We start from the raw sequence: 27,823 nt of genomic DNA on the forward strand, positions 1-27,823 counted from the left end.
CAGAGCGCCAAAGAGCAGTTAGGCTACACGAGTCAGCTGCGAGCGCAAGAACGACGTTCCAGACTGGCAACATCCCTGGCGATCGTCCCTGTACTGTATTGGTCGAGCACCTGAGTCTGCCTCCTTGCTGGCTGATCGTCTGTCCGTCTCGCGACGCCCGCTCGCCTCTGTCGAGGCCGCTCTTCGCTCCTCACTGGTGACATCGCCCGGCTATTGCTTCGCATTGAACGCCGCCGCCCTGGCCGCCAGTTTCCGGTCGCGCTCGTCCATCATGCGGTCCCAGTCCGTGAGCAGCTCCAGTTTGCTCTGCACGTCACAAACGAACGCAATAATTTGTCAGAAAAACGTGCGGGGCGGAGGGAGCACGAGCCGGCGGGGGACGCACCTGCATGTTGTTGCGGGCCTGCCACTTGTTGACGGCGCCGTAGCCCACGCCCATGAGCGAGAAGGCCACGGAGATGACCACGAGGCCGGGCAGCACTTGGTACGGCATCTCAGTCTCCGCTTCCCCGAGAGTAATGAGCGGCCCTCCACCGCCGAAATCTTCGCGCAACATTTGTCGATTGGGACGACCTTCGCGCGACCAACAACGATTTGACGCGTTAAGTTCGCATGAATCGTTATGTGCGCACGACTTCAACATCAACCTGTAGCTGTGTATTGCGGCATATCGTGCTGTGCTACGACTACGAATTGGCTAAACGGTACTTGTTGAAGGGAGAAGAGGCAGCGCTAGTTACTGCTGGACTCGTGGGGTCATCTGCAATGGCAGGCCACCGTCCATGAAGAGCGCCATTTTCAGCACGTAGCCTCGCTCCTGCTTCGCTCCAGGGGCGATCGCTACGTGAAAGCGACTGAGCGTGGTAGCAAGGAAAAACTTGCTCTCCAGTATGGCCATGTTCATCCCCGGACAGATGCGTGGACCCGCTTGAAAGACCGGAAACTCGTACGCGCTCGGGCGCTTGGACATCTCCAACCAGCGTTCAGGACGAAACTTCAATGGATCATCACCCCAGAGCTCGCTGTTGCGACCCATGTACCACGGACAGTAGACGATGTCAACACCTGCAGGGACGAAGGTGCCGTCGGGCAGGTAGTCGTCCTTCACTGCGCTCTTGACGTTGTAAGGCACTGCCGGGTACAACCGCAGGGCCTCGTGTACGACAGCGTCGAGATACTTCATCTTGCTCACTTCGTCAAAGGTAAAAGCTGTGGATCTTGATCCACCGTCCGCCTTAACCAACTCCAGCTCCTCCACAATTCGCTGTTGGACTTGTGGGTGCCTAGCGATTGCGTAGAAGCTGTATGTAAGGCATTCAGCTATCGTGTCTCGACCACCGAAGATGAATGTCAATATGATAGAGCGGAGCGTGTTCGGTCCCAGCAACGAGGCGACATCGGCGTTCTGGTCTTTAGTCCCTTCGGAGGAAAGCTCACGAGCCTTGCGGATGAACAACGATAGCAGATCCGACCGTGCGTTGATTTTCTCTTCAGATTCTTGTAGACGCCGAAGCAATACGGTGTCAGCAACTGCTCGAATTTCCCGCGTGCATCGTCGCAGTTCACGCTCACTGGACATTGCCCACCAGAACAAGTTATAGTACTGTTTCACAAACAATCTCTGTGCGCAGTGCTCGTTGACGAAGTTAATTTGCTCAGCAAAGTGTTCTGCTCCCTCGATCTCGCTCAGAGGCAGGCCAAAAGCGACATCGAAGATGGACTTGAACGTGTATCTCGCGCTGACGACCTGCATATCGCAGCAGAAGCTTCCATCACTGACTTCACTCTGATCCGCTTGGGCTCTTGGCTTGATTGCTTCAACTTGTGCAGTCACCAGCGTTTCCTCGGCATGTCTGGCGAAAATCTTCTCCGTATATATGCGGAAATTGGCCGTAGTGAACACCTTGATCGCGACTTTGCGTTGTAGACGCCAACCAGCCCCACTGTCCGGTGCCTGGGGGTGGTGATTCAAAATGAAGAGTGAGTTATTGAAGGCCTCTTGGAATGCATCCAGGAAGTCCTGGGACTTCACGTAGTTGTTGAAATTCGTTGACAAGATGTGCTGTACGTCCTTCGGGTCCGTGATCTATGTTGTGAAAGACACAAAGGATAACTTAGCACAACCTCCAAGCTGCACCCTTCAGCAATAAGCTGCGTACGTAAATGGCGCCGTCGAAGAAAAGGTGCCACGGCATCTTCATACGGCCACCATGTTGCTTCAACAGGTCCTCCTGGTTGCAAAAGAAATATACTGTTAGCTTTGCCAACTGAAGGTAAAAGCTCCAAGGTTTACCAAGAAATGGTAGATGCGGTCGCGGTTCTCGATGAAAGCTGGCATGTTGCCCAGCAACCAAACTCCCGGGGACCCGCTTAGCGGTGCCAGCCCACGCGCGATACGCAGTTTGCGGTGAAACATCATGCCAACCTTCGTCAGCAGGCTGGCGACGGCGGCCGTGAGGAGGAGTTTCACCGCGGTGCTAGCTGACGGAGGCTCGGGCAAGCCCCACGAGCTCAGAAGATGCAGCGCCGACTCCATGTTGCCCAGAAACGCTTGGGTGAAATCGGAAGTGAGCTAGAGGGTGCAGCTCTGACCGTGATACAAGTTAACCTATTGTCTTGTCTCCGCGCATGCACGAACTCATGTACTTCGAGGTATTCTTTCTCATGCACCAATGCTGCAAAGCTCGCAATCGAGTACCCGAACCCGGGTAAAATGCTTACCCGATCGAGTACCCGAACTTCGGTTCTGGAGTAGTCCAAAATTTTCAAGTGCGACAATGAACGTGTTTGTAAATATGCTCTTCCCGATTTCGCACCGGATGCAGTAAAACGATGGAAAAAGCGACGAGCAAAACAAACTCCATGCAAGTGAATAATACTTTAGTAGTACGCCGTATCTTGAGTGCAATTGGCGCCCAAGAAGACACTAACTGAAAAATACTCAGCGTATGCATTCGCCCTATCGATTACCAAGCATGTAGGAAGGCCAAGGGAGTCATACCAGCCTTGGCGCTACAAAATCGTCGACTATTCCATCTCGGTGTTCACGAGGTTCCTCGGGCCCTCATTGGCTATCCTTTTACCATTGTCATACGCCGCAAGGCGATCCCGCTGCCATATTTATCCCCGATTTTACCCCGTTGGCATATATACTCCACGTTTTCTCAGACCTGTTGTTGCATTCTGAGAGGAAATATAGCTTTTAGTCCACGTTTACCCCTATGGATACCAGTGGAACTGCTTTAACAAAGCGTGCAATATATTGTGAATTTCATCTTTAATTGATTTACTCTCAGTCGATGAGATCGCTATTAGATGTCATTACGAGAATATCGTCTAGCATCGATCGCTTGAGGAAACTCCGCGAATTATACATTACGGTTCCCGCAGTGGAGGAATTGCTTTCCGACACCGCTCTTGACACCGGAATGCACCGCGGACTATATTATCGGTAGACTTGGGTATACCTGCACCCACCCGAGGATAATTTCGGATAAATGACAGCTATTCGATTCGACCACTCTGATGGATATTCGAATTTGTATGCGCCGAACGCAGAAAATAACGCAGAAGATTTGATACAAATACAGCGAGCTGCTCATACAAATTCAGGAGAATCAGCAATTTGTGCCTCGCCTTTACTCTACCGATGGAACTGCTCTTAGAATGGCTCTGTTTGTAGTATATAATGGGCCGGATAAGTTCAGGTATCCGAACTGCGCTGTCGGGCGGGTGCGGTACCCGAGGTGAACCAAGAGATGCGATATGGCGGGGCGGAAATCACCATTTGCGAGCTCTATGCATCATCCAATGGCATCAATTTTGGTAAGCTATGATATCGTCGCAAAAGCGCGCTTCCCGTGCGATGCTTCGTGCACCTTGGGCAACTTCATGCATCTTCAGAGTTGAGATTAACCGCGGACGTGGAAAGCCACACAATTCGTGACCAGGTAGGATTCACGCACGATATGTACGCTTAGCGTATGGTTACACTAGACACTCAACTGTGTGGAGGCAGCTCAGGCGCAATTTTGCTGCCTTCCACGTCAAAAGTGTTAGCAAGTTGTTGCAGTGCAGCAATGAGTCAATACATGGTGTGACCTAGAAATTTGCCTCGACCGACTTCGGGGAGTTATGACAGGTATAACGTTAGTTGAGCATAATCTAATGGAAGCTGTGCAACTATACTTATTGTAAGTCCACTCAGGATTCGTCTTCTTGGTACTCAGGACTAATCCGAGTTCAGTCGTGTACATGTAGAAACGCCATATTATTGCGCTAAAGTCTTAGCGGGTTTCTCTCATCAACATGCTACCTAGTAGTAAATGCAGTCTGCAAGCACTACGTATCCATGATGCTGTCCATCTAGTTGCTGCTGAAGTTAGTCTGGAGTTCGCCTGGTCTACCTTTCGCTACTATAAATATTCGGTAAGAATTCGGCCTCTCCGTCGAGGTGTCGAACTTCGACATCTTCAACTCGAAGGTGCTAAATCGACCAAATGACGGTGGTTAAAGGTGCAAAAAGGTGCCGAAAATCGCGCAACTTTGGGCAGCTTTTGCTCAAAGATACTGCCCCAGAGTCAAGGCAGACCTGTATTCGAGTATATCTAGCATAGATAAAGGCCTGTAGGGGTGTATCGAGCCTCTTCGATCCAGCAGCTCGACCTTGCTCGTCACTTCCTACTCTTGGCGTCGTCGGAGCTGCTGTGCCTCACTTGGATGTCGATTGCCGACGCCTCCAAGACGCTGGGGAAGTCCGTCAAGGAGAACGGGTCCAGCAGCAAGGTCCCGTCCAGACAAAGTTGCTGCTCGTACAGTGTAAGCATCAACAACCGCCCCACCACCTAGCTCACCAGCCAGATGCAGCACCACCCACCGTTTGCTCCTGCTTGAGGTCGTACTCGTCCTCGAGGAAGGCCTTCAGCACCGCTATAGTGTGGCCCTTCTTGAACTGAGCAGCACCAACAACTCAGCACCTATTAACATCCACAGCTCCGACTCTCCTTACCTCGCTCGTTGCCGTCGAGTCGTCCGGAAGCAGGAACGTGATCTCCATACACAAGCGTCATCCTGTCATTGGCAGCCCTTCAGTCCGCTGCATAACCCGCCTCACCTTAATGGGTTCTTCCTGCAGCGCCATGACGTCGTCGAACTTGCTCTCCTCGCCACGCGTGCCCACCGCACCCTTGCTGGCCGCGCCCAGAAGCCCCAGGTCGAGCACGGGCTGAGCCATCGTTTCTGCTCGTGCCTCTTCAAGATTCCCCATACACATGGGTGCAAAACACAGAGTGATGGTCACTTGGTGTGGTGCACACCCCGCGCGATCCAAAAAGTTGCCGCACACAAGTCAATTAGTGCGCAATTAGCATGGAGGCTGCTGGCGGAGGCACGGCGGCTGCCCTGCGCGCGGCGTTCGACGCGCTGCTGGTGTTCGAGGGACAGAAACGCCGCACGCAGCCCCAGCAGGAAGCGCAGGCGCGCGGGCGCGTCTCAGGCGGCGAGAGCGGAGCCTCCCAGCCCGGCAGCGAACTGTGGAGCTTAGCAGCGAGTGCAGAAGAGTCGCAAGCGGCGGACAGCAGCTTCAGCCAGTTCTTACCAGCTGCTACGGCCACGCAGTTGAAGGATGACGCAGGAATTACGCAGGACAGTGAGGTGGAAGAAGGTGGAGAGAGTGTGGTGTGGAGCACTGCGACGCAGCCTGCAGCGGACGCGAACGTAGGTGTCGCTGGCGTGACGTCAACTTGTAGCTGTGTATTGCAGCATATCGTGCTGTGCTACGACTACGACTTGGCTAAACGGTACTTGATGAAGGGAGAAGAGGCAGCGCTAGTTACTGCTGGACTCGTGGGGTCATCTGCAACGGCAGGCCACCGTCCATGAAGAGCGCCATTTTCAGCACGTAGCCTCGCTCCTGCTTCGCTCCAGGGGCGATCGCTACGTGAAAGCGACTGAGCGTGGTAGCAAGGAAAAACTTGCTCTCCAGTATGGCCATGTTCATCCCCGGACAGATGCGTGGACCCGCTTGAAAGACCGGAAACTCGTACGCGCTCGGGCGCTTGGACATCTCCAACCAGCGTTCAGGACGAAACTTCAATGGATCATCACCCCAGAGCTCGCTGTTGCGACCCATGTACCACGGACAGTAGACGATGTCAACACCTGCGGGGACGAAGGTGCCGTCGGGCAGGTAGTCGTCCTTCACTGCGCTCTTGACGTTGTAAGGCACTGCCGGGTACAACCGCAGGACCTCGTGTACGACAGCGTCGAGATACTTCATCTTGCTCACTTCGTCAAAGGTAAAAGCTGTGGATTTTGATCCACCGTCCGCCTTAACCAACTCCAGCTCCTCCACAATTCGCTGTTGGACTTGCGGGTGCCTAGCGATTGCGTAGAAGCTGTATGTAAGGCATTCAGCTATCGTGTCTCGACCACCGAAGATGAATGTCAATATGATAGAGCGGAGCGTGTTCGGTCCCAGCAACGAGGCGACATCGGCGTTCTGGTCTTTAGTCCCTTCGGAGGAAAGCTCACGAGCCTTGCGGATGAACAACGATAGCAGATCCGACCGTGCGTTGATTTTCTCTTCAGATTCTTGTAGACGTCGAAGCAATACGGTGTCAGCAACTGCTCGAATTTCCCGCGTGCATCGTCGCAGTTCACGCTCACTGGGCATTGCCCACCAGAACAAGTTATAGTACTGTTTCACAAACAGTCTCTGTGCGCAGTGCTCGTTGACGAAGTTAATTTGCTCAGCAAAATGTTCTGCTCCCTCGATCTCGCTCAGAGGCAGGCCAAAAGCGACATCGAAGATGGACTTGAACGTGTATCTCGCGCTGACGACCTGCATATCGCAGCAGAAGCTTCCATCGCTGACTTCACTCTGATCCGCTTGGGCTCTTGGCTTGATTGCTTCAACTTGTGCAGTCACCAGCGTTTCCTCGGCATGTCTGGCGAAAATCTTCTCCGTATATATGCGGAAATTGGCCGTAGTGAACACCTTGATCGCGACTTTGCGTTGTAGATGCCAACCAGCCCCACTGTCCGGTGCCTGGGGGTGGTGATTCAAAATGAAGAGTGAGTTATTGAAGGCCTCTTGGAATGCATCCAGGAAGTCCTGGGACTTCACGTAGTTGTTGAAATTCGTTGACAAGATGTGCTGTACGTCCTTCGGGTCCGTGATCTATGTTGTGAAAGACACAAAGGATAACTTAGCACAACCTCCAAGCTGCACCCTTCAGCAATAAGCTGCGTACGTAAATGGCGCCGTCGAAGAAAAGGTGCCACGGCATCTTCATACGGCCACCATGTTGCTTCAACAGGTCCTCCTGGTTGACGAAAACAAAAGAAGCACACTGTTAGCTCTGACTACAATAGTACGGTATCCAAGTTGTGATACAAGTTGACCTTGTCTCTTCAAGATTCCCCATTCACATGGGTACAAAACACAGAGTGGTGGTCATTTAGTGTGGTGCACACACCGTGCGCGCCAAAAAGTTGCCGCACACAAGTCAATTAGTGCGCAATTAGCATGGAGGCTGCGGCTGGCGGCGGCGCGGCCGCTCTACGCGCGGCGTTCGACGCGCTGCTGGTGTTCGAGCAGGACTTCGACACGGCCATGCAGATCCTCATGTTCCAGGACGAGAAGGTGGCGCGCCTGTCGCTGGAGGACGCGCAGCACGGCAGCCGCCGGAGGACGGCGAGGGCGAGAGACGCCGCACGCAGCCCCAGCAGGAAGCGCAGGCGCACGGGCGCGTCGCAGACGGCGAGAGCGGAGCCTCCCAGCCCTCCCCTGAGCGGCTTCACGCAGAGCAGCGAGCTGTGGAGCTTCACAGCGAGTGCAGAAGAGTCACACGAGGCGGACAGCAGCTTCAGCCAGTACTTATCAGCTGCTACGGCCACGCAGTTGAAGGAAGAAGCCGGAATTACGCAGGACAGTGAGGTGGAAGAAGGTGGAGAGGGTGTGGAGAGGAGCGCTGCGACGCAGCCTGCAGCGGACGCGAACGTAGGTGTCGCTGGCGGTCGTAGTGGCAGCGGCGGCAGTGGTTCCACAATGGTGGCGAGTTTGTTCACGACGGGGTCCGGGCGCGCGGTGTCGGTGTCGAAGGAGCGGCTGCAGGCGTACGAGACGAAGCTGCGCGCGGCGGAGGAGCCGGTGGCATTGAACGCTGTGACGCAGCCTGCAGCGGACGCGAACGTAGGTGTCGCTGGCGGTCGTAGTGGCAGCGGCGGCAGTGGTTCCACAATGGTGGCGAGTTTGTTCACGACGGGGTCCGGGCGCGCGGTGTCGGTGTCGAAGGAGCGGCTGCAGGCGTACGAGACGAAGCTGCGCGCGGCGGAGGAGCCGGTGGCATTGAGCGCTGTGACGCAGCCTGCAGCGGACGCGAACGTAGGTGTCGCTGGCGGTCGTAGTGGCAGCGGCGGCAGTGGTTCCACAATGGTGGCGAGTTTGTTCACGACGGGGTCCGGGCGCGCGGTGTCGGTGTCGAAGGAGCGGCTGCAGGCGTACGAGACGAAGCTGCGCGCGGCGGAGGAGCCGGTGGCATTGAGCGCTGTGACGCAGCCTGCAGCGGACGCGAACGTAGGTGTCGCTGGCGGTCGTAGTGGCAGCGGCGGCAGTGGTTCCACAATGGTGGCGAGTTTGTTCACGACGGGGTCCGGGCGCGCGGTGTCGGTGTCGAAGGAGCGGCTGCAGGCGTACGAGACGAAGCTGCGCGCGGCGGAGGAGCCGGTGGCATTGAACGCTGTGACGCAGCCTGCAGCGGACGCGAACGTAGGTGTCGCTGGCGGTCGTAGTGGCAGCGGCGGCAGTGGTTCCACAATGGTGGCGAGTTTGTTCACGACGGGGTCCGGGCGCGCGGTGTCGGTGTCGAAGGAGCGGCTGCAGGCGTACGAGACGAAGCTGCGCGCGGCGGAGGAGCCGGTGGCATTGAACGCTGTGACGCAGCCTGCAGCGGACGCGAACGTAGGTGTCGCTGGCGGTCGTAGTGGCAGCGGCGGCAGTGGTTCCACAATGGTGGCGAGTTTGTTCACGACGGGGTCCGGGCGCGCGGTGTCGGTGTCGAAGGAGCGGCTGCAGGCGTACGAGACGAAGCTGCGCGCGGCGGAGGAGCCGGTGGCATTGAGCGCTGTGACGCAGCCTGCAGCGGACGCGAACGTAGGTGTCGCTGGCGGTCGTAGTGGCAGCGGCGGCAGTGGTTCCACAATGGTGGCGAGTTTGTTCACGACGGGGTCCGGGCGCGCGGTGTCGGTGTCGAAGGAGCGGCTGCAGGCGTACGAGACGAAGCTGCGCGCGGCGGAGGAGCCGGTGGCATTGAACGCTGTGACGCAGCCTGCAGCGGACGCGAACGTAGGTGTCGCTGGCGGTCGTAGTGGCAGCGGCGGCAGTGGTTCCACAATGGTGGCGAGTTTGTTCACGACGGGGTCCGGGCGCGCGGTGTCGGTGTCGAAGGAGCGGCTGCAGGCGTACGAGACGAAGCTGCGCGCGGCGGAGGAGCCGGTGGCATTGAACGCTGCGACGCAGCCTGCAGCGGACGCGAACGTAGGTGTCGCTGGCGGTCGTAGTGGCAGCGGCGGCAGTGGTTCCACAATGGTGGCGAGTTTGTTCACGACGGGGTCCGGGCGCGCGGTGTCGGTGTCGAAGGAGCGGCTGCAGGCGTACGAGACGAAGCTGCGCGCGGCGGAGGAGCCGGTGGCATTGAACGCTGCGACGCAGCCTGCAGCGGACGCGAACGTAGGTGTCGCTGGCGGTCGTAGTGGCAGCGGCGGCAGTGGTTCCACAATGGTGGCGAGTTTGTTCACGACGGGGTCCGGGCGCGCGGTGTCGGTGTCGAAGGAGCGGCTGCAGGCGTACGAGACGAAGCTGCGCGCGGCGGAGGAGCCGGTGGCATTGAGCGCTGTGACGCAGCCTGCAGCGGACGCGAACGTAGGTGTCGCTGGCGGTCGTAGTGGCAGCGGCGGCAGTGGTTCCACAATGGTGGCGAGTTTGTTCACGACGGGGTCCGGGCGCGCGGTGTCGGTGTCGAAGGAGCGGCTGCAGGCGTACGAGACGAAGCTGCGCGCGGCGGAGGAGCCGGTGGCATTGAGCGCTGTGACGCAGCCTGCAGCGGACGCGAACGTAGGTGTCGCTGGCGGTCGTAGTGGCAGCGGCGGCAGTGGTTCCACAATGGTGGCGAGTTTGTTCACGACGGGGTCCGGGCGCGCGGTGTCGGTGTCGAAGGAGCGGCTGCAGGCGTACGAGACGAAGCTGCGCGCGGCGGAGGAGCCGGTGGCATTGAACGCTGCGACGCAGCCTGCAGCGGACGCGAACGTAGGTGTCGCTGGCGGTCGTAGTGGCAGCGGCGGCAGTGGTTCCACAATGGTGGCGAGTTTGTTCACGACGGGGTCCGGGCGCGCGGTGTCGGTGTCGAAGGAGCGGCTGCAGGCGTACGAGACGAAGCTGCGCGCGGCGGAGGAGCCGGTGGCATTGAGCGCTGTGACGCAGCCTGCAGCGGACGCGAACGTAGGTGTCGCTGGCGGTCGTAGTGGCAGCGGCGGCAGTGGTTCCACAATGGTGGCGAGTTTGTTCACGACGGGGTCCGGGCGCGCGGTGTCGGTGTCGAAGGAGCGGCTGCAGGCGTACGAGACGAAGCTGCGCGCGGCGGAGGAGCAGGTTGCATTGAACGCTATAACGGATGCCGCTGCTGGTAGTAATGGCTTGGAAGGCGATCGTGGATCTGCTGTTGATGGAGATGCGGTTTCTGTAGGTGATTTGTCTGGACAGTCTCGTGGTCATTTACTCACACCTTTGAACGAGTTTAGTGGAGATGGTAGCAACAACGGTGCTATGACTTCTTTCGCACGGCCGCGGGGAGTAGCATATCCTTCAAGTGAATCCCCCTCTCGCCATGCTCGAGGTGCAGACAAGGAAAACGTACACCCTGAAAACGTTCTCGTTCGAAAGACGGCCGCATTAGAAGCTTCAAAGTGGCGATCGACACTTGGTTCAAATCGATTAAACTCGGGATTATCTGCCCAGCATCCTGATCAACAATTTGCGCGACAACTACAGGCTAAAAGGGCTTTGAAGCCATCCGTGGGGTCTCGGTCAAATTTGAGTGGTACAAAGCGATTTCGCCCGCCTGTTGCAAGCAGGAAACCGGGTAACATTATCTCAAAAAGTCTCGAAGAAACTCGTTATCCAAGAGGTACAGTGGTCAAGAAGCAGAAAGTAGGTGGCTCTGAGGCCCGGCCCCTTATTCACGAAGAGGCCATGAAAATCTCATTTACTCTACTCATGGGACTTCGCGAAGACCGTGAGCTTGATCATGATATGTTTGGTGAAGGCTGCGATCTGTCTCGCTTTCAAGTGCTGGACTCTATCACGGCAGAAAAAGCTCTCGAGGTGCGCTTCACACATGATGGCGACTTGGTTTGCTCCCGTGATAGCTCTGATAACGCCACGATTGGTCCGCGTGAGCTCTATCGCCAGCTCAGAGCGGGAAGTCATATTCTTAAAACTATGGGAGCGACATTTACGTGGTTCCTGAATCACTATCGGTGGATTGTGTGGAAATTAGCTGCCATGGAACGATCTTTCCCTCGCGTTCTAATGGGGAAATATTTGACGAAGGATCAAATCCTGAAGCAGGTGACATATCGATACCAGCGGGACTTGAACAACGCGCAGCGTTCCATCCTAAAAAAAATTCTTCACCGTGATGCAAGCTCACTAAGCTGTATGGTTCTCTGTGTAGCAGCGGTGCTGCCATTCCCTACCGAAAGCTACAGCACTGTGGACCAGGAATTTCCACCCTGTTGGAATATGGCTCTCGTGCTCACAGATGGATGGTATTCTGTGTACGCCATCCCAGACGCCCCATTAGCGACGGTATTGTGGAAGCTTCATTCGAAGTCAAATCTTGTTGGAACTAAACTTGCGACGTGGAACTCATCATTGCAAAACTCTACTGAGGGAATCGATCCGCTGGAGTGCGCAATCGTTCGCGAGACACAGTGGAAAAATCCATTGCTGGCAAAAGAGGATCTGACGCAGTGGCCATATCTTCATTTGCGCTACAATAGTACGCGCCGTGTAAAATTCGATACCAGATTGGGAGTGGAAAAACTACGTTACGTGATTCCAAACAACTCACGGCACCGAAAACAACAGCCACAACTCACATTTTCATTGTTGAAGAGTGTGCCTCTGAAAAGCTTAGAGGTCGGCGGTGGGATGGTTCGATCAGTGCGGGTTCGCGTGATTCGCGTTTCTCCAGTTTTGCATCTCCAGTCCAAAGAATGGACACTAGGACCGCGAATTATCTGCGAGGACCAGTTACCGCTGTACTTCGAGCTTCGGTCTGAGTATGTGCGGATGGCGATAATGAAAAGCCACCCTGATGGTGCGGGCGATATGACAGACGACTGGTTGGGTGACAATCAAATCGACGTGCCACCACCAATACCGTTTATCAAGGTGGATGTGGAATGCACACATTCCTCTTCTAGCGAAAATCAAGGCGTGGGTTGCGGCATTTTGACTATCTGGAGGCCTTCGGAGGAGTTGCTTTCCGGTGGACTGAAGGAAGGTGCCGAGTACTTCGCCAGTAGCTTGACCGTCAACTGGAAGGTTGATGGCGGGCGTGGACAAGATGCATTTTAAGACTGAGTTCCACAAAGCACAGCGGCTTTGAGGAAGTTCAAGATGACCACGTGATGACCGATAATGCAGATAGGGATACTACTCAATTCAACCGGAGTCGCCGAGTGTGTGTTGATGTTCAACAAGCGACAACCGATTACAGAACCAACTTCGAAAATGGATTGAATGGCCGCAGAAACGAAAAGCGGCCGACAGTTGACGTCTGCGTTTGTGTTGTGCTAGTTACTGGTCGTGAAACGCAGGATGATTCAAGTATCACAGCGAAGAGGCAGGCAGAAACATCACTTCTCGACCCAGCTATCAAGCCGACGGAATCTCGTTATGTTGAGCATGTCTTCGTTACGGATGAAAGTTGCCATCTTATGAGTATTCGCGTGTCCGGAATGGAGGTCGTCATGCCGAAGTCTAAAAGAGACAAACCGTTAAAGCGTGGTTCGTCGTCCTCATTTGTTTTTCGTCGGGGAAACAAGAATATCTGGAAAGAGGGCGCAATTTTGTGCTTAAGTGGATTGGAGGTATCGCACTATGATGAACAGCTACGAGTTTTAGACTGCGTCTTGGTTGAAAGCACGCAGATTGTTTCGTTTCCGTCGAAGAAGTCTCCATGTTGGGATAACTTCCATACTCTTCAGCTCGCGTTAGGCATTTCGACGGTGCGTGGGTCTCCGTCGCAATCCCCTTCCAGTAGCTTTGCGAAAGAGCTGACGCAGCTTAAAAAATACGTGGAGCGAGATATCTTGCTGATGGATTTCGTGCCATCCCAAGAGTGCAACGAACACCATGTTGAGGTGGTGGAGCACGAGCGTTTGACTCAAGACCTGCAGGCTCATGAAGAAGGCGGAATCGCGAGTGACGAAAAGGATATTGGACCCAACCCTCACAATCGGCATCTACGTTGGGATGGGAGCGTGGTCAAGGTGCTGCCGTTGCTCGGATCGAACAAGTTTATGTTTCCTCGGGATGTGGTTGCGTTCGCGAGTTTGAACATGAAGACCGATGACAAGGCGTTTCGTACGGTGTATCTTACTCGGGAACTGTTGATAACCTTGAAGTCTTTGCTTGAAGACGCAGTCACTGCCTCGGAGCATCTTTGCCAGAAGGAAAATGACACTTCAGAGACCGACTTCGCTTTAGTCCAAAGCGTCACGCACGTTCTAGCCGAGATCAAACAACGCAGTGCAAACAGCACCTTGCGGTTTGAGGTCCGTCAATCAACGAACGAGCGTCTGATCAACAGCTGGAAGCCATGGGAGCGCCTTCATGCCTCGTACTGGATGGCAGCGACAGTCTCCACCCCATTAACACCCAAGTGATCACCAACGTTATTTTTAACATTCGACTTGAGTTCCGGGCTTGAAATAGCGCACAGAAATTCAGGATCAACGTGGTCTTATCGCAGTAGAGCGACGAGAGCGCATCATTCAGAAACACTCCCTGAAGCTCCCAAGAGAGAATGGTTGGAAACTCCATGTCGAAAAAGAAGAGCGAGGAGTATCTCAAGCAGCGCGAGAACGGCTTCAACCTGTCGGGTGTGCACCAGGAGCGCCTGCCGCAGTACAACGCGCTGCTGGATCGGAACCTGCGTCACCATTTTGAAAGCCGTCCGCTTCAAAGCCATCTCAACGATCTTGGGCTGATCGACCAGCGTGGCCGCATCGTGGATCTGGACAAGCAAAAGTCGAAACTTTTCATAATCGACCAGGAGTTCAAGTTGGCCGAGGAGGCGGAACGAAAGAAGCAGCGTGAGGAGGAGGAGCTGCGTCGCCGCGTGCAGTTGAAGCGGCACGACGCGCTGAACAATGCGCGCCAGAGAGAAAAGTTGTTACAGATAAAGGAAGAGAAGAAGATCGCTCGCGAGATCGTACAGGCTGCCAAGGGTTATAGCTCCGTCAGTAAACCACCAGGAAGCAGGTAAAATAGGACCCACATAGCACAACATGTATCGGGCAATAATAGTACATTAACTTTTAACGCAGTAAACGCAGCTACTGTCAGCTAGAAGTACTACAGAGTGCAACCGAAAGCACGAACTGTGGTACCATTCCGAGCTAGGGCTTCACGCCGTAAGAAAATGTTTAAAGTGAACACCATGAATGAGTGAATGGTGTGCGTTAAGCCGGGCAATTCATTCGCAGCAGCAGCCTCGCAATTCCTAGACTTATTGATGCAGCCCTACGCTAGCAAAACTTTTTTGTGCTTCAATCTCGATGAAGCCGTTGCCTCGGTCTCCTCGATCCGCCTCTTGACTGATTTGGAGAAACACCAACTGCAAGTCTCCACATCACTCATGTTATCCTGATGCCACCGTCGAGTATCCGCCGAACAGCGCTGGATAGCATCACGGATGCTTCGTCGTACACTTTCGTCTTCAAACTGCGTATGCGCGAGAATCCACCATAGAATTCGTCTATTACATCCCTGCAGCGCGTCAAGCACGAGGAGTCTCCGAATATCCTCAGCTACCCACCAGGCAGTCTCGAGGAAGCTGTATTTGAAAATCAAACGCGCTGCTGGTAGCGAGTTAAGCGGTGGCCCATGTTCAACCAGCCATCGCAATACTGGCACAAACGGGAAATATACAGCAGTTTTGATCAGCACAAGTGAGTTCACAGCATACCCGTGCTCCAACAACCAAGGAACTACTTCTAGTCTACAGTCTTCAACTGCCATTTCGAGCAGCCTCGGATCTGTAACCTCAAAGCCATTCTCGAAAAACCATCGCAATACTTCAACGTGGCCACCACCAACAGCGACGGCTAGAGGTGCTATTGAAAGCAGCTCGATTCCAAACTGACTCACCCAGTCCAGTATTGCGATGTTTCCTGTATGACATGCAACCGCCGCTAGACACCCCAAGCAACCTCAAACAAAAGCTGGACGCTGCTCGAGCACATTCTGCAGCATCTTCAACTGATCACTAGTTGCTCGGTTGGAGCGTCGGTATTTACGGATATCAGAACTGAAATGACACGTTACTTGGATACCTCGGTCTTCATACATTACACAACTCCAGAATCCTTCAGTTCGGTGTTCAAGTAAGTACAGGAATACGTCGAGGTGACCATTTGCAGCGGCATCCCACATTGCGTCACGTTTGCATGATTCGGGACGATTCTCATGCAACCATCGGACGACCTCGAGATGGCCATATCCAGCCGCTCCATCCATCACGATAGGTCGAAAGGTATGTGGGTAATGAATGTGGAGCCATTTAAGAACGGCCAATTGTCCATTTTGCGCAGCATTATACGGTGCCCAGTGCGAGCACCCTTCTTTGCGGTGTTTGTGAAGCCACGTGATAACGTCGATGTGGCCGTTTCTCGCAGCAGCATCCATTGCAGCGATAGAGAAGACCCCTGGAAAATGTTCATGCATCCACGTCGAGATGACCTTGCATTGCGGCCAGTTCGAGCATATTGTCAAAATCTATTTTCCATGGTCCGCGGCGATCTTCACGCTCAGTCATCCAACGAAGCACATGTATGTGACCGCCCCGTACGGCTGCTTGTACGGCCTTTTTCCAGTCAGGTGCGACCCTGTCAAAAACGTAGTCCAAAGTGTGTTTCGATGCTCCTGCCTCGCACGCAGTGCTCAAAGCTTTGTGGCTCAAGCCACCAGTCAAATAGTCGTCAATGCATTGGAGCACATGCGGAAACCAACCTCCCGTAGAGCGGAAGCAATCTCTGCACACAATTCGCGTGGCTGTAAGGATGCGCAGGGTCTGCTTCATTCAAATTCATATGCGACAATGGCAACGCAACTTTTAAAAAAGGGGAAATGGAGCAGCTTTCACGATCCGTTGTAGTCGAGAGACTTCAGCTCAAAAATCAAGTGATAGATCTAATTCGACCAGCTCGTTGTTTCTCAATGTTTCGGGAGCCTCAAAAGGCTCTTCTTCCGTGTTCCAACACGTACTGAATTAGCCCGCACCCCCCTCGGCCGACTGACGCCGCACGCATAGAACAGTGACCGCTGAGTTCTCCGTCCTCTGCCACCTGCAGCCCGATCCTTCCCGTGCACAGCTTCGCCTGTGACCTCAGTCCCAGCCCAGCGGATCTTCCAGTGTCCCGCCTCCGTTTTCCGCCCCACGCTTGGGATGCCACCCGGTCGATAACACTCTCTAAACGCCCACTCTCGACCCAGTCGTGCCACAAATAGAAGAAGAGAGAGAGAGAGAACTAGATAAGATAAGAGAGACTCCATGCGCGCAGCCCCCAAGGCCGACGCGGCCACGGAGCTGACGCCTCTGATCGGCGCGGCGCGCTCCACCTCCGGCTCCGGCTCTGGATCGGGCGCGCCGCTGCTGTCGCCCAGCTACGCGGCGTCGTCGCCGTCGTCCTCGGCCTTCTCGCCCTTCGCGCTGCAGCCGGCGGACCGCAAGGCGGCGCCGTCTCCACGCGCCGGCAACTTGGCCGCGCTCTTGTCGGACGGGGACAACGACCCGCCGAGCGAAGAAGAAGATGAAGAAGGAGAAGAAGAAGGAGAAGAAGATGAAGAAGAAGATGAAGAAGATGAAGCCACCGAGAGCCAATACGCCTACTTCGCGTCGCCCGCCAAGGTGCTGGGCTCCGCCTGTGTGAAAGGAGACTTCTTCCAGGCCCAGAGCGCCGTGGAAATGGCCATTAGCAAGGCCACGCAGGCTGTGGAGAGGCAGCAGCTGCTGCAGGAGGAGAAGAGGACGGACAGGGAGCTGACCGAGGCCGCGCGCCGCCGCGTGGCCGACAGCATCTTCCGCCTGCTCACGGTGCACGAGGCGCGCCACCAGATGAACGCGCTGCACCTGGCGGTGCTCTACGAGCACCCGACCGTGGTGGCGTACCTGGTGGCCGTGGCCAAGAAGCACTTCCCGAGAGACAGGGACGCGCTGCTCCGGATGAGGACGGCGGACAGGAAGAGGCACATTCATCTCAGGGGAAGGCAGAACGGACACGGGACCACCCCCGAGTGCGCGTCGGACAAGGACGAGATGGACAGGCTGGAGGACGAGACCAACAGTAATGCAAGTACCGAGACGCAGGAGCAGGAGCAAGAACAGGAACTGGCGTGTGGCACGCTGCAGGACTTTTTGGACAGTCGCTGCGGAGAGTCGAAGCATCGCGCCACGGCGCTCATGTTGTGTACGTCCGTGGCGTGCGCCACCACGCTGATTGACAGCGGCGCGTCGCTGGACGCCATGAACTCGTCGGGGATGACGGCGATGCATTACGCGGCCAGCACAGGGAATGCGGCGTTTGTGAGTTTGCTGGTGTATCGTGGAGCTGATGTGAACCAAACCGACAGCCGCGGGGCGACGGCATTGCATTGGGCGGTGTTTGAAGGCTTCCAGTACACGGCGATGCTGCTGGTCGGGTACGGGGCCAACCAGAAGATCTGCGACTCCGAAAAGCAGACACCACTTATGATCGCTAGCGCTCTTGGAGATGCCTTTCTGGCCAAGCAACTGGTGGTAGAAGGAGCGCCCGTGAATGCCAAGGACAAGCACGGCAGAACGGCGATGGACATCGCGCGGCAAGGCGCGCACTTCGACACGGCAAGCGCGTTAAAAGCTGGTTCATCGGACCGATTGGTTGCCTGGGCTTCGCGTAAGGGCGCTTCCGTGTTTTTCTTTTTTGGTATGGTGCTTACCACGGCCACGTTGTCGCTGATTTTTGCGGTGCCATGCCTGCTGCCCCAGACACCTGCGCAGATTGTACGGCACCAGGCGATGGGGCTGGCATTTTTGACTTTCACGTGTATCATGTACGTGTACGTTTGCATCAAGGACCCGGGGTACGTGCCGCGCTCCACGCATCCCGCTTACGAATTGCTGTCTACGGAAGATAACGCCGTACCGTGCCCGACCTGTGTCACACGCAAGCCACAGCGATCTAAACACTGCTCAGCCTGCCGACGCTGCGTGTATCGATTCGATCACCATTGTCCGTGGATTAATAACTGCGTGGGGATTGGTAACCACCGCAGCTTCCTAATCTTCCTCATCACGTTGTCAAGTTTCTGCTTCGCGATCGGTACTCTGTCGTTGAGTATTTTGCTGGGTCGTGTACCTTTGCACCCGTCTGCTACCAGCGTTGGCGATGGTCCCGGAGACACTGCATCGTGGCCGTGGCGGTGGCTACAGCCGCCTGAATGGGCGCTGGCTGGAGGAGCTCACGCGCACTCTGAATCGACGCTACTGCTGCACGGTATTCATGCCGTGCTTCTGCTGTGTGCAGTTGTATTTGGCATGCCTACTGCCACGCTTTTGATGATTCAGCTACGCAACGTGAGCCGGAACCTGACGACAAATGAAGTGTTCAATAAGGACAAGTATCCTTATCTGAAGACGCCCATGGACGAATTTTACAATCCGTTCGATGGCGGTTGCGCTCACAACTTCGCTGAGGTTTGCCGAGGGGAGATTCCAGTCAACGAGGAAGATGAAGGCGAGTTCGACGAAACAAAGAGCTCGATCTTGCAGGAGCACGACACAAGCACTTTCAGCGAACGATAGAGCGACATCTATCACTTCCAGAAGGAACTTATTTCGCCGCAATCGCTTGACAAGTGTTGCGCCGTGTTAGCTGATGACCTAATAATTAAACGAAAACTAGGCCTCACTCAATGTTTGAATGAGCTGGACCATCAGTGATGGATCCACAAACCAAACTGCGTGTTTAAAATCGATTTCCAGGCGCAGTGAAGCGGTACGTGGGTCGTGTGTACTTCCCGCAACGGGAGGTTGGCGTCCATACATCATGCAATGCATTGACGAAACATCTGGATATTCACCGTTAGGTGTCATTTTGGCTTTGATTTCGTAGACATCAGTGGAGGATACCAATGGCACGATAACAGCACCAGTGAAAGCCCTAAGGACCGTTTGCGAATGGCAACAAGGTGTTTTACGGATGCTAGCGGGGGTTGCATGCAGGAAGGGTTACATTGCAATACTGGAATGGTTGTACCTGTTTTTTGGGATTGAGTTTTCCTCGACAACGCCTATTGGGGTCGCTACCCGCCGCGGCGACGTTAAAATGTAGCGGTGATTTTGCGAGAACGGGTTTGAGGTCGCTGGGCCGGAGCTGGTCGTGTTGGCAATCCGATGCGGGCAACTAAAACTAGTTCGTCTCACGAGAATGTGTCGCTTGAGCTGATCAAGCATGCTACAAATTCCTGTAATGATTCGATATTGCGGTGGCTGGTTGAGCAGGGACCGACGGAGATGGTTTTTAACTACAGTCACATCGAGATAGTTTGGTGGGTAGCTGAGGATACTCAGAGAGACCTCGTGCGTGAGGCGCTCGTGAGAGATGATCGCGAAGTTGTATGGCGGATTCTTGTTTCAAAACGAAGGCGCGCAAAGGAGTATCCGTGATGCTATCCAGCGCTGTTCGAAGAGTTACTCGTCTGTGATTCCAGGAGAATATGAGCGACGTGGAGACTTGCCGTTGGTGTTTCTCGAAATCAGTCAAGAAACAGCTCGATGGCACCGAGGTAACGGGTTGATCGAGATCAAAGCAAAGGTGGAGCTAAACTAATAAAACGCGGCTGCTTATTACATTCGAGCCCGAAAATGAATGCGAATACTGGTAGCTTGAGTTAGATCGAAACCTCTCTACTCCGATATCATTTTCTGCTCTGTATCACAAAACGGAATCAATTCAACATAGCATCTCCTTCAACTCGTTATCAAGGTATAACCTACCTGTCTATCGCAGTACGTGCGGCAACACGTGCCGTGTTCGGCTACGTCACAAGCTGCCCCCTCGTGCCCATTCGCCGACGTGTCCAAGCACCAAGCAAGCGACTGCAGAGCAGCCATGGCCTCCTCCTCCTCTTCCTCCTCTTCGCCCGCCGTGTGGGACGCGGCCACGCAGACGTTCCACGGCGGGCAGGACTGGAAGTTCCTGGCCAACTTCGCCGAGGACTTCAGCGTGACCACCAACGCGCTGGGCACGCCCACGCAGGCGCTGGCGGCGGCCACGCAGGCCATGAGCACCGTGCACCACTACCCGCCCGCGGACTTCCAGCCGGCCATCAGCCACCTGGCCGAGTTCCTGTGGCCCGAGACGTGGCAGCAGAACCTGCCGCTGCTGCTCATGGGCAACGGCGCCAGCGAGCTCATCGACCTGGTGATCCGCAGCGTGCAGCGCGGCGGCTGGCGCCCCGGCGGCACCGTGACGCAGTACAAGGAGTACGAGCGCTCCAGCAAGGCCGACGGCCGCGAGACGCTGGCGTGGAACGACCCCAAGGCCGCGCTCACGTGCCTCGTGAACCCCACGAACCCCACGGGCGACTACATGGACGTGGAGCAGATGAAGAGCTACATCGAGACGCACTGCCCCGACGACCACACCATCATCATCGACGAGAGCATGCAGCCCTGGGTGGGCCCGCAGTGGCGCCAGGACTCGCTCATCCACCAGCGCCAGTGGGTCCAGCAGCTCAGCGAGACGCGCCGCATCAACGTCTGGGTCATGACGAGCTGGACCAAGATCTGGTCCTGCACGGGGCTGCGCATCGGCAGCGTCGTGGCGCCCACGCCCGCACACGCCGCCGAGATCAAGCGCAAGCAGGTGCCGTGGTCCGTCAACTCGATGGCGCTGGCCTTTGTGTCCGCCGTGGTCAAGGACGACGCCTACCTGCAGCAGACGTGGGACGTGACCCCCAAGTGGCGCGCCCACGCCGTGGAGCAGCTCTCCACGCGCTTCCCGACGTGGGAGTTCTTCGGCAAGCCCTTCCTGTCCTGGATCTGGCTTGACACCAAGTCCGTCGACGCGGCCGAGCAGGCCTGCAAGCTGGCGAAGGAGCACGGCGTGCCCGTGCGCAGTGGTAAGCCCGGCTACAACCTCCCCACCTTCGTGCGCATCGCCGTCCGCAGCCCGGAGCAGACCGCAGTACTGCTCAAGGCCTGGGAGCCGCTGCAGTAAAAAGCTTTCTGCCCTATGCAGTACATTAGCAGCACGACGTGCACGACCTCAGAAGCAACAAAGTAGCACACAACATGCAGCTCTCTCTCTCTCGCTGTGTCTCTCTCCTCTCGTGGGTATCTTTGTGTGTATTTCACTCCCTGTCGGGCGACATGCGGTGGTCCAGGCGTTTGAACTTGCCCTCCCAGCCGCGCACCACGTCCGTGTACTTGTCCACCAGGTCGCTCTTCTCGGCCAGCTCCGCCTCGAGGTTGAGGATCTCCAGCTCCAGCTCGCTCTGCTGCTGCCGCCCCGCCGCCGTCTCCGCCTGCTCCGCGTCCGCGTCCGCCGCCTCGAGGCTCATGGCGGCCAGGCCGAGCGCCGCGTCGTTCAGGAACAGCTGCTCCAGCTGCTTGGCGTGCAGGAAGAACTCCTCCAGCCGCGCCTCGATCTCCGCCGTGTCGGCCGCGTCTCGCACCGGGTTGAAGCGGCAGTGCGGCGGGTACTGGATGGGCGGGCACACCAGCGACAGGCAGCTCGCGAACGCCGCGTTCATCTGCGCCAGCGCCGCCTCGCCCGCCGACGCTGGGGCCGCCGAGGCGCTCGCGTCCTCCTGCACGTCCTCCACCTTCATGGGCGTCCTGCGCGAAACGAAATGGCGGCAATTATTTATTGTTGAGATGTCACTATTCACTTGTGTGACCAGGCAAGTTTTTTTTTTTGGACAACTTCAATCATGAAACCCGTTTTCGATCCCATGAGATACATTCCTTCTTTTTACGGTGACAACCACCCAAGACTGACGGCGTAACCTCAGTCCAGCCATTGCCTCGCTCACGATGAATCCGTTGCGTCGGTCTTATCGAGCTGTCTCTTGATTAATGTCGAGATACACCAACGGCAAGTCTCCACATCGCTCATATTCTCCTGAAACCACTGCCGAGTACTCTTCGAACAACATCGCGGATATAATGACACTCGATCCCAGATTGGTTTAACCATCGTGTTACCATTAATACATGCAGTCTCCGCCAGCATCGATAAGGATTCGCGGACAAAACGTGGGTGCTGCTCGAAAGCAACCTTCAGCATCGTCGATTGACCATTACTGTAGTTACTCGATGGGCGCATTCATGACCTCGGATATCCGAACCGAAATGGCACCTTACGTGAATTTGCAGATGCACAAGTAGATACAGGAAGGTGTCGAGGTGGCCTCCGGTAGCGGTAGTATACATGACCTCTTGCGATTTTCGTTCAACCATCGGACGATTTCGAGGTGGCCATTTTCAGCGGCTGCGCCCATTGCGTCTCGTTGATTTTTTTTCCGGATAATGTGTGAGGAGCCATTTAAGAGCAGTGTCCATTTTCCGCAGCGTTATATGGTGCCCAGTCCGAGTTCCCTTCTCTGGGGTGCTTGTGAAGCCACTTGATAACTTCCATGTGACCATTTCCAGCAGCTACATCCATTGTATTACTAGAAAAAACAAAAACAGGGAAGTGTTCATCCGTTTGCATGCCCAGCTTTAGCAGGAGTCGTAGCACTCATCGATAATGCGTCACGACGACACTTAATGCAAACGTTTTCGTAAGGCCACTCAACCAGTTTGATATTGCCATTGTTGACTGCTCGCCCTAGAGTTTGTAGGGAACAGTTTTCGTGATGGTCTAGTAACCCTCTAAATATCCGGTTTTGGCATGCCAGAACTTGGAAACTCGCAGGCATCTCGATGTCCAGAAAGTTTCCCGCGGTATCGAACTAGAACACACGACGGAGACATACACGGCAAGCTCCAAGTTCCATACTAAACTGCTTGAAGTTAGCGGTAACGATGCAAACATCATTGGAGAGCATCTAGGATTACATAGTTGCTTAAGTGACCATAATGCCCCTCAATAAAAAACAGCATTGGACGATGTGGATGCGCCGAAGATACGTTATGTATGGGATACAATACACATTTGACTATCAGATAGCTACGCTACGGTCTTGGCCTAGGCTTGTGTAGGGAAATATAAGTGTGTCGACGCTGTTGCGCTTGAGCAGGCTCACTCTTGTCTTGATCAAGGCGACACTGGTCTCTTGGTGGGGACAGACCGGGTGGGTTCTTGCACTCGGATTTCCTTGGTCTTCTGGGCTGGCCGGTGCTGCTGGTGGGGCTGAATACTCGCGGCTAGTATCAGCGAGCACGAACGTAGACAATCAGATCGGTACTAGAATCGAGATATCATGAATAGCGCCGCTTACCGAGATTCGCCGATAGCGACTTGGACAGCGTGTTCAGCGCCGTTGGGTGATCCACGGTGGTTTTGACGATGTTACTAGTCATGCGGAAGAGCATGTTTGCTGTCTTGGTTGGTTGCAGGTAGTCTTGCTTGAGCACCTTGAGGAGAATCGATGAGTGAAGCGCGAGAAAGCCGATCGATGCGGCCCATGGTGCGTACTCTGCAGCAGAGATACTGAGCTGCAGCATGGACGCCCCAGGAGGAAGAAAAACAGCAACTCTTCCTCTAGCTTCAACCAAAGCCTTTATTGTATGCCGACGAATGTGCTCGATGTGCTTGCTGGGCATGAGCGTAATGCGAGCGGAAGGTGACAGCGCAATATGCGCTTTTCGCCCGTCGCCCAATGCAGTGGCGACGGCACCGCAGTGTGATGACAGTTGAAATGGGCTCCCATTAAACACGCGCGCTGAAGCGGCAAAGCACGCGCATTGTTTGGTTTGCGCGGCCACTTCTGATACCATCCGCGCCACTTCATGGGGCTGCTTGCTCACCACGCTCAAGTGTAAGTCCGACCAAGGCCTTACCCAGCACTGATACAACTGCTAGTTGGATGAATCTTGCACCGCAACAAAGAGCATCACGGCTAGGCTGTTCTACCGTGTCAAATTGCCACAAAGCTACTGCCAGTCACGGGGAGGCGGCAGCTCCTCCTCCATGTCCATCGAGTCCTCGCCCGACTCCATATCCCGCGCAAAGGAGTCGTCTCCTCTAGGTCCTCCCTCCCCCCTGACAATCGTCGCTCTCCCCGTGGTCTCCTCCTCCTCCTCGTCGTCCTCGTCCATCATCATCTCGTCTTCGTCCAGGTCCTCCTCCACCTCGTCTTCCCCTTCCTCCTCCTCCTCTTCGGACGAACTCGCCCTTGCGAAGCGCATATCCGGACCCACCGCCACCTCGCCCGCTCTGAAACTGTCCGCGTCAGTCGCCGCCGCCTGCTGCAGCATGGCGCCGCCCCCTTCGCGGTGGAATTTCACCCCAATCGGCACCGCCGCCGGGCGGTTTACCAGCTCCTGCACCATGTTTTCCAGCGCGCGCTCCTCGCGCTCGAGCTCGTCCAGGTCCTGCGCGTACGCGTCGGCCTCCCCCACGCGGAACGCGCCGCCGCTGGCGCCGTAGAGCTCGCTGATGCGCGGCGTTAATCCTGCGCCGCCGAACTCCATCGCAGATCTTCCGACACAATGCAACAGAACGGATTTATCATTTTCCAGAGGGGAAAATCTGCCTCGTCGCACGTCCCACAGCTCTTGACCACGTTGAAGTGCCTCTGCTGGTTGAAGCGGACGCAGTGAGGTTAACAGGAGCGAGAGGAAGCGCTTCTTCATTCACTCGATTAAACCTCCTCTCTTAACTACTAGTAGTATAAAATAAAGCGCACGGTGACGCGCGCGCACACGAAAAAGCTGGGGCTAGGACGCCGTCAGCCCCAAGCACACGACTCACGCCGCCGGGTTTGTCGTCGATGTCGAAGCAATAAGCTGGCTGGTATTGCGTCGCCCGGAGTGCACGCTCACGCTGTAGACCAGCAGGTTCCCGCAGTTGGCACAGACGTTTGGGTTGATATCTGTTGTGTGGAGGTGGCCGCAGGCGTCGCACGCCATACCCGTGTACGTGGGCGCCAGCACCGGGAAACCGTTCACGTACTCGCGCTGCATGCCCAGCGCCTTGTCCAGCGCTCTCCAGAGCGGCTCAGCCAGCGGACACGCGACTTCTCCGCCCAGAAGCTGTCGCGCAGTGACGTTGGGTCCGTAGCACTTGGCATTCAGTGACTTGCGCGTGCAAATGACGCCGCCGCTGAGTCCGATACCTCCGTACAGACCCTTGCTGTGGCTGTACGAGTAGTTGGGCGCAATGCCTCCGGGCCCAACATTCAGCGCAGCGCTAGCAGCCCTCCCAATCGGCCCCACTGCAATATCGAGCTCCGAGCCGAGTTGCACCTGGCCATTCCGCGTGAACACCTTGACCGCGCTCCTGGAGTTCAAGATGATCATGTAGTTCACGACCTCTCCGCCCGCCATCATACCGAACCCGAAGCCGCCCGACGTCAGGAAGCTGGGCGCCGACCAGCCGCCCGTCGTGCGCGAGATGATGAAGCCCGTTCCGATCTTGCCCGAGAACAAGAAACCCACCTTGTACATGGTCACGAACACGAGTCCGTAGGCCTCAGCGAGCAGCTCGTGCGGGATGGACTGGTCCTTCAGCAGCTTCGGGGACAGAAACGACTCCACCACCCGCGCCGCGTTGTCCATCTCCTTCTTCAGCTTGGCCGTGGCCTTCACCCCCATGGTGTGGCCGTTGCCTGGCAGGTGCGAGCGCATGGACTCCATGACCGCCAGCGAGTTGGAGCGCTCGCGCAGCGCCGCCGCCGCCTCTTCCGGCGTCAGGCGCGCGGGGGCCTCGGACTCCGCCCGACTCAGCAGCGCGTCGTCCGCCGTGTCGGCTCTGGCCAGCGTGGAACGCTGCTGCTGCTGGTCCTCCTGCTGCTGCTTCTGCTGCAGGATCAGCGCCTTGGTCGACGGTTTCCGCATCGGGTGCGGCGGGCGCTGCGAGTTGGAGCGGCTGCTGGACGCAGAGGACGTGACGGAGCCCGACTTGGAGAGCGGCGGCTGCACAGCAGAGTCGGCGGCGTACGAGGCGTTGAGCATGGCTGGAGGGAGGGAGGTCTCGGAGTGCCAGGCGGTTGCGACGTCCCGTCGGGCAGGAGCTGCGATGATGTGGGCACGCGCGATGAACTGCCGGTTCAAAAGACGGAACTTTTTCTGAGCATAAAGATGGGAATAAACCTGACGGATTTTCCTTCCTTTTCCTAGACCGCAGTGTGCCGCACACCAACATGACGTACCGTGCACGGGATCTCCTAACGCCTTCGTCAACAGGAGACCATAATGGCGAGAGGAGGAAGAGGACACCATAAGAAGCGCGCTGTGTGTTGCATGTTCACCATTTTTTCTGCGTGTTTCTTCTTTTATTTCGTGTACTTAACCACCCCCAGCACCCCGAACGTCTCGCCAGCTCTGGAGCTCCAGCTTCCCTTCCATCGCTGCTTGCTCCAAAGCCCACGAGTCGCACGGCTGCACGACGCCACCCGTCTGTCCTCCCTGCTGCTGCCTTGCTCCACCAGGCTCATATACTCCATCAAAGAAGACGATGCATCCTAAGCTGCAGTCATTGATCCTGGCCGAATGCTTGCCGCCCGAAGAGAAGAGAAGAGCGGCGCCGTGCATTGCTGAGAGCTCCACTTTAGCTCTGATCGCGTCCGCTGGCGGGTCGCGGCGCTTAGCTCCAGTGGGTGCGGTGCTCCTCGTCGTTGGCCTTGACGCCCCACTTGACGGTGCCCACGAGCAGCAGCGTGGCCGGGATGAGCACCAGGCCGTTCTCCTTGATCTTGCGGATGGTCTTGTACGGCATGGTGGTGATGAGGCTGCGCACCGGGTGCACCTCGTACGGCGACAGGTGGCGCACCGTGCGGCCGTACTCGTTGCCGAACTTGGACCAGAACTTGACGAGGTTCACGCTGGGCGGCATCGTTTTCTACGTGGGCTGAGGCTTGGCTGTGTTCCGCTGCGCTTCCGCTTGTGCTTCTGGTGGTGACCTCCAAGGGGGACGCCGCCGCGCAGCGGACGAGCGGCCAGCAGGAAAAACCTCTCGCCGAATGTATGTGGTCTGCGAGGTCGAGAAAAACCTCGGTCCTCGGCTCACTGTACCAATATTAGGGTACGTCGTCTCATTAGTGTGGTTCACTCATCCGTACCAAATAGAAGGTACGCCGTATAATTAGTGTGGTCCACTCTTCCGTACCATATAGGAGGTACGTCGTATCCATGATCGTTTTGAAAACTCACTTTCCAGTCTCCAAATTCAGCCATGAGGACGATAAGTTCGACGAGAGTAGGCATGCCGTGGTTGCAGGCATGATCCGGTGATAGGCTGGAAGAAGCGCACGCTCGTGCGCTTCGGCCGCGACACACGGAACAGAGAGCGATGACCTGTTACCGCAGCGCACGCACGGCAGGTG

The 27,823-nt window shown here is 56.1% G+C and overlaps 10 protein-coding genes across 11 annotated transcripts; 3 read left to right on the forward strand and 7 right to left on the reverse strand.

The window, feature by feature from the left end:
• Nucleotides 1-210: 210 nt before the first annotated feature.
• On the reverse strand, nucleotides 211-493 carry IUM83_11949 (uncharacterized protein; the record flags this gene model as incomplete). Its single annotated transcript, XM_067936542.1, has 2 exons — nucleotides 211-306; nucleotides 386-493. 2 exons carry the CDS (start codon nucleotides 491-493, stop codon nucleotides 211-213), a joined length of 204 nt encoding a protein of 67 aa, XP_067792232.1.
• A 4,180-nt stretch (nucleotides 494-4,673) lies between these two features.
• On the reverse strand, nucleotides 4,674-5,233 carry IUM83_11950 (Ubiquitin domain; the record flags this gene model as incomplete). Its single annotated transcript, XM_067936543.1, has 4 exons — nucleotides 4,674-4,805; nucleotides 4,877-4,951; nucleotides 5,009-5,050; nucleotides 5,114-5,233. 4 exons carry the CDS (start codon nucleotides 5,231-5,233, stop codon nucleotides 4,674-4,676), a joined length of 369 nt encoding a protein of 122 aa, XP_067792134.1.
• An 8,860-nt stretch (nucleotides 5,234-14,093) lies between these two features.
• IUM83_11951 (uncharacterized protein) lies at nucleotides 14,094-14,555 on the forward strand (the record flags this gene model as incomplete). The annotated part of the gene is made up of 1 exon (XM_067936544.1): nucleotides 14,094-14,555. The coding sequence occupies one exon, from the start codon at nucleotides 14,094-14,096 to the stop codon at nucleotides 14,553-14,555; it is 462 nt and encodes a 153-aa protein (XP_067792135.1).
• A 2,286-nt stretch (nucleotides 14,556-16,841) lies between these two features.
• IUM83_11952 (protein S-acyltransferase 23) lies at nucleotides 16,842-19,130 on the forward strand (the record flags this gene model as incomplete). The annotated part of the gene is made up of 3 exons (XM_067936545.1): nucleotides 16,842-18,222; nucleotides 18,315-18,379; nucleotides 18,894-19,130. The coding sequence occupies 3 exons, from the start codon at nucleotides 16,842-16,844 to the stop codon at nucleotides 19,128-19,130; spliced, it is 1,683 nt and encodes a 560-aa protein (XP_067792132.1).
• Nucleotides 19,131-20,439: 1,309 nt separating this feature from the next.
• Nucleotides 20,440-21,549, forward strand: IUM83_11953 (Histidinol-phosphate aminotransferase 2; the record flags this gene model as incomplete). The annotated part of the gene is made up of 1 exon (XM_067936546.1): nucleotides 20,440-21,549. One exon carries the CDS (start codon nucleotides 20,440-20,442, stop codon nucleotides 21,547-21,549), a length of 1,110 nt encoding a protein of 369 aa, XP_067792133.1.
• A 133-nt stretch (nucleotides 21,550-21,682) lies between these two features.
• IUM83_11954 (uncharacterized protein) lies at nucleotides 21,683-22,162 on the reverse strand (the record flags this gene model as incomplete). Its single annotated transcript, XM_067936547.1, has 1 exon — nucleotides 21,683-22,162. One exon carries the CDS (start codon nucleotides 22,160-22,162, stop codon nucleotides 21,683-21,685), a length of 480 nt encoding a protein of 159 aa, XP_067792137.1.
• A 1,430-nt stretch (nucleotides 22,163-23,592) lies between these two features.
• IUM83_11955 (uncharacterized protein) lies at nucleotides 23,593-24,002 on the reverse strand (the record flags this gene model as incomplete). The annotated part of the gene is made up of 2 exons (XM_067936548.1): nucleotides 23,593-23,702; nucleotides 23,777-24,002. 2 exons carry the CDS (start codon nucleotides 24,000-24,002, stop codon nucleotides 23,593-23,595), a joined length of 336 nt encoding a protein of 111 aa, XP_067792146.1.
• Nucleotides 24,003-24,431: 429 nt separating this feature from the next.
• On the reverse strand, nucleotides 24,432-24,971 carry IUM83_11956 (Chromatin assembly factor 1 subunit B; the record flags this gene model as incomplete). Its single annotated transcript, XM_067936549.1, has 1 exon — nucleotides 24,432-24,971. The coding sequence occupies one exon, from the start codon at nucleotides 24,969-24,971 to the stop codon at nucleotides 24,432-24,434; it is 540 nt and encodes a 179-aa protein (XP_067792136.1).
• A 170-nt stretch (nucleotides 24,972-25,141) lies between these two features.
• IUM83_11957 (SH3 domain-containing protein) lies at nucleotides 25,142-26,453 on the reverse strand (the record flags this gene model as incomplete). Of its 2 annotated transcripts, XM_067936550.1 has the most annotated exons (2): nucleotides 25,142-25,147; nucleotides 25,353-26,453. In XM_067936550.1, 2 exons carry the CDS (start codon nucleotides 26,451-26,453, stop codon nucleotides 25,142-25,144), a joined length of 1,107 nt encoding a protein of 368 aa, XP_067792102.1. The 2 variants fall into 2 exon arrangements, with proteins under 2 accessions (XP_067792102.1, XP_067792103.1); XM_067936551.1 differs by lacking the exon at nucleotides 25,142-25,147 and having other exon boundaries at nucleotides 25,248-26,453.
• Nucleotides 26,454-27,084: 631 nt separating this feature from the next.
• On the reverse strand, nucleotides 27,085-27,333 carry IUM83_11958 (UcrQ family protein; the record flags this gene model as incomplete). The annotated part of the gene is made up of 1 exon (XM_067936552.1): nucleotides 27,085-27,333. The coding sequence occupies one exon, from the start codon at nucleotides 27,331-27,333 to the stop codon at nucleotides 27,085-27,087; it is 249 nt and encodes an 82-aa protein (XP_067792138.1).
• Nucleotides 27,334-27,823: the final 490 nt, after the last annotated feature.

This window comes from Phytophthora cinnamomi (genome assembly GCF_018691715.1).
Source record: "Phytophthora cinnamomi strain GKB4 chromosome Unknown Contig37, whole genome shotgun sequence".
Taxonomy (NCBI): domain Eukaryota; phylum Oomycota; class Peronosporomycetes; order Peronosporales; family Peronosporaceae; genus Phytophthora; species Phytophthora cinnamomi.